This window comes from Carlito syrichta, unplaced genomic scaffold (genome assembly GCF_000164805.1).
Source record: "Carlito syrichta isolate Samal-C Ts95f unplaced genomic scaffold, Tarsius_syrichta-2.0.1 Scaffold311628, whole genome shotgun sequence".
NCBI lineage: Eukaryota > Metazoa > Chordata > Mammalia > Primates > Tarsiidae > Carlito > Carlito syrichta.
The window spans coordinates 899,830-909,527 of NW_007255724.1; the positions used below are offsets into that span (position 1 = coordinate 899,830).

The 9,698-nt window shown below is 35.5% G+C and overlaps 1 protein-coding gene across 1 annotated transcript in view; it reads right to left on the reverse strand.

Moving 5' to 3' along the window:
* Window positions 1-1,773: 1,773 nt before the first annotated feature.
* The window catches only part of LOC103271409 (glutamate carboxypeptidase 2-like), a 71,601-nt gene continuing 63,676 nt past the window's right edge, over window positions 1,774-9,698 (reverse strand). Inside the window, 4 exon segments of the mRNA XM_021717970.1 lie at window positions 1,774-2,088; window positions 3,357-3,449; window positions 8,248-8,329; window positions 8,870-9,130. Of these exon segments, the coding sequence (XP_021573645.1) occupies window positions 1,899-2,088; window positions 3,357-3,449; window positions 8,248-8,329; window positions 8,870-9,130 (626 nt within the window). The 3' untranslated portion in view covers window positions 1,774-1,898.

Below are 9,698 nucleotides of genomic sequence, written 5' to 3' on the forward strand. Positions count from 1 at the left end.
TCGTGGCCGGGAGCGGCCACTGCACTCCAGTCTGGGTGACAGAGTGAGACTCCAACTCAAAAACAAACAAAACAAAACAAACAAACAAAAAATAAACTTTGTGAGCAGAAGGCATTGAAGAAACATTCCAAGAAGGGGTTTTCCTCTCTGCTTCTGTGTATGCCTTGACTGGCTCCTGCCATGCACATGGTGTCTCCAGCATCTGGCTCAGTGGCATGCACAGCTCCACCCACGCCCAATTCTGCAGTGCAGGCTGCTTCTACAGCACCTGGCTTCTGCTGTTCACAGTGGCCAGCAGAACCCAGCAGCCAAGAGCTCCTCCTGACACTGTCCTTGGCCAAAATAGTCATCTCCTCATAAACAGCTTCCACGGTAGCCCAGAAAGCAATTTTCTGAGAAGTTCTGAGGTGTGGACTTGTAGCAAATTCTGCAAGGGCATAACAGCAGCTTCTTTTTGAATAAGACAGGAAACCACTCATACTGTGTCCTCTCCCTCTATTCTCCCAGAAGAAAAGAAAAATCATCAAGAGCAAATGGCAGCCACAGCAAAGCAGCACTGAGAGTCACTTCACCTCAGGAGAGAAGGTTGAACCTTGCCCTCGTGGCTTCAGATAAACTTCTCTAGTAACATACTTTAGAAATGTTTCCTGAAAGTACCCGAGTCTTTTAGCACTGAGTGAAACCATGGGTTGAGGGGACTCTTCACTGGCTGCTCCAACCTCATCCTAGGGACAACTGCCACTCCTGGGTCTACTCTTTAGAATTCTCCTTACCTTTTACTGGACAATACTTAATTGCTCCAACACTGTTGTAATTAACCATTTTTCATCTTCAATTTCCCTATTCACATTACTGTGTGGTTTCTCTGTCTTGATGTACCTTGACTGATAAATCCTATGTCCATGTAAGTGAATGCTCTATATAAGGGAAATGTGGGGAAATGAAGCCACAATGATACACAGATGAACTCTCAAAGATAAGTGGAAAGATCAAATACTAGAAAAATATACCTGGTATGATTTTATTTATTAAAAAAAGTTCAAAAAATGCATAAAGCCAAAACATGTAGGGGACACAGCCACGTGAGCTAAAATTATAAATGAAAACAGAGGTAAATAAAATTATAAATGAAAATAAAGATAAGCTGAAATTCTGAAGACTGATTATCTCTGGCAAAAAAGGCACAACTGTCAGGAGTACATGAGGGTCCGAAGTTACTTGTAATGTTCCTTACGTAATCTGGTTGTTGCATTTACAAATATCCATCTCATTACCATTTTCTACTACATATATGCTATGTTACAGCCTTTATACAAACTATTTTTAAATTTTCCTTATGCTATCGAGTGCTGTGGAACAATTCCTTATGCTATAGAGTGACTGCATTTACTATCAGTGTGATTAGATCAGAGTTTCTCAACTTGTGTGCTAAGATAGTGATCCTCTCAGGCTTGGAGGACCAGGCAGGCCTGAGGCCTCTGGTGTAGTCTTGTGCATTTCTCCCAGTTTGCTCGATGACAAACTCATGTTTTTCTATGTGTGTAATGAATGAATACATTTGTAAGGACTATATCAGACTTGATTCCTTGGTAATTTCAGATAAGTTTTTACTATTGTAGACTGTTCTCTTTACTTTTAATATTTAGGGCAACTTTTTAACTTCAGAACAATATTTTATAATTATAGAATAAAAATTGTCCCCATTTTTCATTTTTGATCTGTAGGAAAAAAATACACATATACACACTCATATATACCCCCGCCACACACAAATATATATAATCTCCAACTTTATTTTTAATTTATCAATATACACAGTTTAAATTTATCAATATACCTTATCATGATTCTGAGTGATATGTTGTACAAATTCAATATGGGTTTTCTGAAGAAACTTCTTAGGCTACTTCTTTCAAAATCCCTGCTGCAGCCTGTACTGTGAAGGCTGCGATAGAAATCTGTCTCTTCACTTCTCCCCATGCCTTAACAGGATCCACTTTGCTTTCAATGTCAAACAGAGCATCATAAATTCCTGGGAATGACTCCCCCACATACTTGTTGTGGCTGCTTGGAGCATAGATGATGTGCCTGTTCACAAAATAGCTTGTTGTATTAGTTGCCCAAATAATATACAAGAGAAAACACAAGAACACTCCACAATTCCCAAATTGTTAATTCCTAAGTTATGGTTTGAATAAGCCACTAAACTTCCAAGTTCAATAAACTTTAAAGGCAAGTCTATGAAATACATATTAATTAATTATATTTTGACTTCAAACAGGTAACTTCAGAGCTCCAACAGTAACGGCAATGATAGTAACAACAGCTGGTAATCGATTAGGGATTATGTTGGCATTAAAGACTTTTGCTTTTTTTTCTAATCCTTAAAAATAACTCTACAATGTTGACATTACTATTTCACAGAGAAGGAAACTGAAATCTGAGGGATTAAGTGATTAAATAATTTGTCTCAAGGCACATTGCGAATAAATGCTGATTTTTTACTACACTACAATACCCTCTGAATGATACCACGAATGTGATAATTAAAGTTTCCTGTTTGTGATCATCAGCCTTCTAATGTGGTGGTTTTTTTTTTCCTTTTTAAAAAAGTTATGCTGACTATTAGGATGTTTAGCATAAAGCATGAAGAATCATTAAAAACACGTTGCAACGATCCTGTTTAAACCTGACCTACGCAGAAGATGCTTATTGAAGGAGCTAAGCCAGTTCACGTCAAACCCTGGAAGAGAAGGACAAGCTCCAGGACAGAGGAACAGAAGCAGGAGGCACAGTCTCTCTGCCGGGGAAACAGTCACCTTGTGGGATGATGCTCCTCTCCCAACGCCCACCTGACAATCACCAGGCAGAAAAATGGGGCTGTCACTGGCTGTTCAGTGATCTAACTCATTCTGCAATACTCAGGAAGACCAGCCTGGGAACAGTTTGTGTTGATTAGGAATAGTTACAATTATCAAGATTTAGGAGGGAAGACAAACCCTAAATGTCAACATTAAGGGAGTAAATAAATATATATGTGTCATGTATTACTTATATTTCACATAAATATATTGTGTTATGTGTACACATAAACACAAATATTCAGAGTATAGCAAAATATGTATACACATTTTAAGAGATGTGATCTATTTATTACTTTTTAAAGTTGAATTGAATTATGGTGGCAATGTGTAATTGCAGAAGTCAAACGTGACTTGTATTCGTCTTTTGTTATTGGTATATATTGAGTATTTACAATTTTAATACAGTTTTTCCTTTCTTAAATTCATTTTTCACAGTGCAAAAAATTTTGACAAAGTGATATTATAGCAGGAAGTAATTTTTGCTTTTCTTACCTATAAAAAGGCCTATCTGGTAACCCTAAAGGATCAGTAAATGCTCGTTCCAGAAACATCAATTGATCATTCATCATTCTCAATAATATTGGGCTAAAAAAGAAAATGAATGAGATTATAACTTCATGAAAATATATGTACTAACCAGCAAACTAAAATTCAGAATAAAACTAAATTTACCTCATCAGTCACCCCTGAGGATTGGTCTAAGACCATCCCCTATAATATCACATATACTCAAGTCCCACAGGGAGCCAGGTACATATGAAAAGTTGACCCTCTATATATGTGGGTTTCATCCCTTGAAAACTGTTTTTCTTTTCTCTCTCTCTTCCTTCTTTCTTTTCTTCCTTCCTTTTTGCTTTTTTTTTTTAGAGATGGGGGTCTCACTCTGTTGCCTAGGCTGGAGTGCAGTGGTATGACTGCAGCTCACTGCAACCTCAAACTCCTGGGTTCAAGCTATCCTCCCACCTCAGTTTTTAATTGGATAAGATTACAGTGAATGATTTTCTTTCTTTTTTAAAAGATAAGGTCTTGCTCTGTTTAAATCATAGCCTACTGTAACCTTGAATTCCTAAGCTCAAGCAATCCTCCTGCCTCAGCCTCCTGAGTAGCTAGGACTACAGGCATGCACCATCACACCCATCTAATTTTTTTTTTTCAGAGGTGGGGTCTCACAATATTGACCAGGCTGGTCTCAAGCAGTCCTCCCACCTCGGTCTCCCAAAGTGCTGGGAATACAGACATGAGCCACTGTGCCTGGCCAAATATTGTATTTTTTATCAACATATTGTATTTTCTATGAACATCTGCTTGCAGATATGAAGCCCACCCATAGGACTGGCTGACTGTATTTATGGAAACAAAAAAACCTGTGTATAAGTGAACCTTCTCAGTTCAGATCAAACTGAGAAGGTTCACTTATAACACAAACTGTTGTTCAAGGGTCAATGATCAATTTTCAATTCCACAAAAACAGTTGCATGTGCCAATAGAAACGATGATAGTAATTTGTATTTATATAGGAATAACATTTAATTGATATGCCTAGATATATAAATATAGACAAGATTTTTTTTCACTTTAGGAATACTAATAATCCACTCACAATAATGAAATGACATAATCTTCTAATATTTAGTAAGATACCTGGCAAATTATAAATATTTACCAAGTGATAACTGATCATTTTTTTATTCTTATTACTAAAGATAAACATTATGAACACAACAGGTGGTCTTTACTTCATTCTTGTCACAATACCTGGATGCCTGATATATATCCAACACTCCCTGCTCTCACTGAACTCACATCCCAAAAGGGGGTTGATGGAGTTGTTATTTTCATCAGAATAAGTCACTTACCAACAAGCCTTTGAATAGTTCAACAATGAGTTACTGAGTTCAGCATACTAATTCTGTCATAATCTAATTAACTAATAAGAAACAATCATTATAATAAGAGTATATCCTGTTCACTAATTTAATTAGTTAGCTCTTATTTTTTATAAGTTAGTATTGATAATAACAGCATTTAGTGATTGCTTCCTATGGGCCAATTACTGTTTTGATTCTGTATACAGTATTTTTTTAATCTTCAGAGAATTATTGCAAGTTAGACACAGCTCCATTTTGTAGATGAGATTATTAAGAATCGGTAATTACATAACTTGGCCAGGCATGGTGGCTCATACCTGTAGCCCCAGCACTTTGAGAGGCTGAGGAGGGAGAACTGCTCAGGAGTCTAAAACAAGCCTGAGAAACATAGTGAGACCTTGTCTCTACAGATAATTTAAAAAATTATTCGAGAATGGTGGTGTGCTCCTGTAGTCCCAACTACACAGGAGGATGAGGCAGAAGGATTGCCTGAGCCCAGGAGGTCAAGGCTGTGGTGAGCCATAATCGTGCCACTGCACTCTAGCTTGGGTGACAGAATGAGACTCCAACTCTACATAAATACATACATACACACATACAGAACTTGCCCAAGTTAATATTTAAAAGTTTTAGAGTGAAATAGATCAGTATTGTGTTCTTTTAACTCTTCTTTTAACAAAATGAAAATGGGAAACTAAAGCCCCATAGTTTGGATTTGAGCTACTTTCAGCATTTATTTATGTAGCATTATGAACTCCGGTTTTGTGATGGTGTTAAGGTAAATAAGACATAGGCTTCAGCTGTTAGTAGTTCACATAAATATAAGAGACCACATAATGAAAGATAATGTCAATAAGAGGCTATAGGTTTCTGAATCAAATTAACAAAGCACTGCTACAAATACAAAGACTTATGTGGATATACACACATATAAAAACACACACCTCTCCCTCTCTCTCTCTCTCTCTCTCTCTCTCTCTCTCTCTCTCTCACACACACACACACACACACACACACACACACACAAATTCTCTTTCTTCCTCTCTTTCTGGGCTATCACTAAAAACTCCAGATGATCCTTGTACACAGTAGAGTTCAATTCAAAGTAATCCTGGAAGGTCACTACACTATAGGTGGTATTTGCTTCATTCTTGTCACAATACTTGGATGCCTGATACACACCCAACACTTCCTGCTCTCACAGAATTCACATCCCAAAAGGGGTGAGTAGAAATGAGTAGGCAGAATCTTTTCACTCTTGAAACATGTTGACCTCCTCAGGGATGACTGGAGGACTACAGGTCTTGGGGTTGACTCCTATGTGAATAGGAAGGGCCCCAAGAGTCAACACCTGCATCCTTTGATGAGGCAAATGAATGATACCAGAAAAGCAGACTTTAAAAGTAACTCTTCTGTAGATTTCAAAGTTTTTGTTGAGAAATTCAACATTCAGTTGAGTTTATTTAGCAAGCATTTACTGTTATTATGTGAAATGCACAGCCCAGGTGTTTTAGGGTTTGTAAGTATATAAAGACACAGACTGTAACTTAACTATCATTTAGAGAAAATAAGACAAATACAGAAATACTTAGAAAAGGAAAGCTGAGTGTACCACATAAACCATAACTCAAACCATGAAGCAGTTTGTCATGGGGAGGAAAGTTTTTTAAAGATAGAAAAATCAGCTGCATAGAATACATGGTGTTTGAGATCTCCCTTAAATGTATTTCTCATTATAGATGTTTTTCAATCCACATAAAAACCTTGAAAAGAACTGTAAAGAATAATAAAACAATTTGCTGATATTCCCCTTGGAATAACACAATTATTAATTGTTTAACTCTCATTAAGTTTCTCCATATTTGTTCAATAAAAATTAATAAAACTATGTGTATAATTTTATATTATTTCTGCTTACTTAATAATGTATTATAAATATCTTATTATACTGTGTTTATAATCATCAATTTTAATGGTTAAAAAATGTTCAAATTGATGAATGTCAAATTTTTTAGTAATTTCTCTCATGCATTAGGTTGTTTTGAATTATTTGTTATTATCATTTTAGAATTCCTTTTTATAAGCAGTCTTTTTTCTCCAAAATTTAGACTTTTTTCTTAAGAAAAAATTCAAGAAATGAAAATACTATGTCAAAGTATAAGAACTCCATGACATCTCTTGAAACTTTAGCAATATTGATTCTTTTCAAAAGTTAAAATTCACAATGCTTTAAGAAAAGCATGAAAATGCAATCAAGTTTGAAATTGTTATTAATTTGATAATAAATTTATCATTATTTTCATTTGTATCTTTGAATTAGTGAACTGCAATATTTTACTATATGTTTCTTTACAGGTGTATCTTTGACAAATTTTTTGAATTGTCTTACCCATTACCAATATTTCCAACTTGTCTCTTTATATTTTCTTATCAATTTTCAAAACATATTTTTATAATATATATATTACTCACTATATTTAGCTGGAAAATAAGTTTCCAGCTCTTTTCTCTTTGTTTTTGAGTACTAATTTTCATATTCTGAACCATGTTAATGTTCACAAATTTCCCAGCATTGTTTCTCTGTTGATTGTAAACTTTGCATCTCTCTTTCAAGAAATTTCCATTTTTAATGAATAATTCTTCTACACCTGTTATTTATGTTTACATACAGTGTGAACTGAAGCAGGTACTCTCATGCTTTTCTGATGTGAGATTCTGAGTTTACTTTTTAACCAGTTACTTAAAAAACTTATGAAATATGTTTGCTGTATAATTCTTTCTTTCCCCATTGATTATTGCTACATCCTTCATTACAAATACTTGCTTATACATCACTGAATTTCCAGTTCTTACCTTTCTATGTATTCTTACATCAGTTCCCAAGGATTTCCAATCTATAGCATGACGATGTTGACCCTTAAAATACTACTTTTAAAATTTTTTCCTTAATAGTCTCATGATTTTTAATTCTACCTTAATTTTTATTATATTTTACTTTTCTTATTTTATACAGAATTAATCCCAAATGTGTGACATTTCCAAAAATAGTGGTTTCAATATTTACTACTTGGATACATAGAATTTTGCCAGCCGGAAGTGGAAATGAGGAACTCTATGTGAAGGTAATGACTTCTAGAAGAGGAGGAAAGAAAGTATGCTCTGGAAATAAAGGAATCTGACTGACATATGATGCAGATACTGAAAGAATAGCAGATAACACAGAGAAAGCTGAGGCCACACAGTGGAGGCTCGTCAGTGTCAGAAAGGTGTGTTTTAACTAATCAGCTGACAATAGAGAGGCACTGGCATTTCAGAGCAGCACAATTCCCACTCAGAATGTGAGAGATAGGTCTTTGAGAGGCAGAGCAGCCCTGTACAGGACATGTTAGAGTAGGGAGATAAAATTAAAAGGTAAAGCCTCTCCAGAGATATTTCAGCAATGATGATGTAAAATTAGCATTTCCTTTTAATCATATTCATTATATTCAAAACGTATGCATATATGTAGAACATACTTGCTTTTGTCAATGTCTTGTAGTCTTTTGCTGAACTTAGAGGCAATTTCTGTAAAATTCTTTACTGCAGAAAAAAGTGAATCTGAAATAGAAATTAGGATCATCAAAAGCTTTAAAAATATGCTTTCTAATGGCATCGTTCTATAGTTCAAGAAAAGGAAACTATATCGAAAGTACCCAGTCGGGCTTGGTGGCTCAGCCTGTAATCCTGCGCTTTGGGAGGCTGAGGTGAGTGGATTACCTCAGTCTGCAATTTTGAGACCCACCTGGGCAACTTGGCGAGACCTCATCTCTACAATAAATCAAAAAATTAGCCGGGCATGGTAGCGTGCGCCTGTAGTTCCAGCTACTTGGAGCAGCCACTGCACTCTGGTCTGGGCAACAGAGTGAGACTCCAACTCAAAAAAAAAAAAAAAAGTACCCTCTTTTATCTTTTACAAGTTATTCATATTTGTCTAAGATGTGAACATCCATAAAATGGAAAACACATTTATAGACATATACAGAATATCTGATCATTTAGAATAGTGATAAATAATACATGGCCTAAGCTAGGTCATAACATTTAGAGATTAATGAAAACATACAGATAATGAATTTTGAAAGAGGAAGAGTAACATACCAAATGACACACTGTAGGTTTTCATTTCCTGTGGGTGTTTCATTGAGATATTATATATTTTGTCAGCATACTTCCTTAAAACTACAGCATAGTCTCGACAGTCAAAAGGGAGCACTACAGAGTTAGCTAGTTCAAACACCATCCCTCCTCGAATCTGGGCCACAGTGAGGTGATATTTAAACGTTGGATCATAAAATTTTTCCACCAACTCATATGTTTCATAGACACTGTGATATAGTGGATAGCTGCTGAATTTGTTTGCTTCCTACAAGAAAAAAAAAGAAATATGTACAATGACTTATAATGTTTGTGACCAGTCTGGGTAACATAGTGAAACTCTGTCTTAAACAAATAAAAAATAGCATAATCAACATTTGTATATCCAACCTTGAATTGTATTCCACATTCTTTATAATAAAATAATAAATAAATAAATAACTTGTAATAAAATGCATAGCACAGCATTTACTATTAATATTAGTAAGAATGTTTGATCAATAATGAATAAAGGTAGTACTTAATTTCCTCAATAAGCTGCATACTAAAAGATCTAATATTATAATATATAAACACACTTCAGGCTTGAACCAATTAAAATATGTGAATATGATATGAACAATATTATTACAAAATTCTTTTGGAGATACCTCACAAACTTGCCTTTACAAATACAGGAAGCTGGGCTCAGTTGGCTCAGCCTGTAACCCCAGCGCTTTGGGAGGCTGAGGTGAGTGCATTGCCTGAGCCCACAGGTTCGAGACCTGCCTGGGCAACTTGGCGAGACCTCATCTGTACAATAAATCAAAAAATTAGCCAGGCGTGGTAGCGT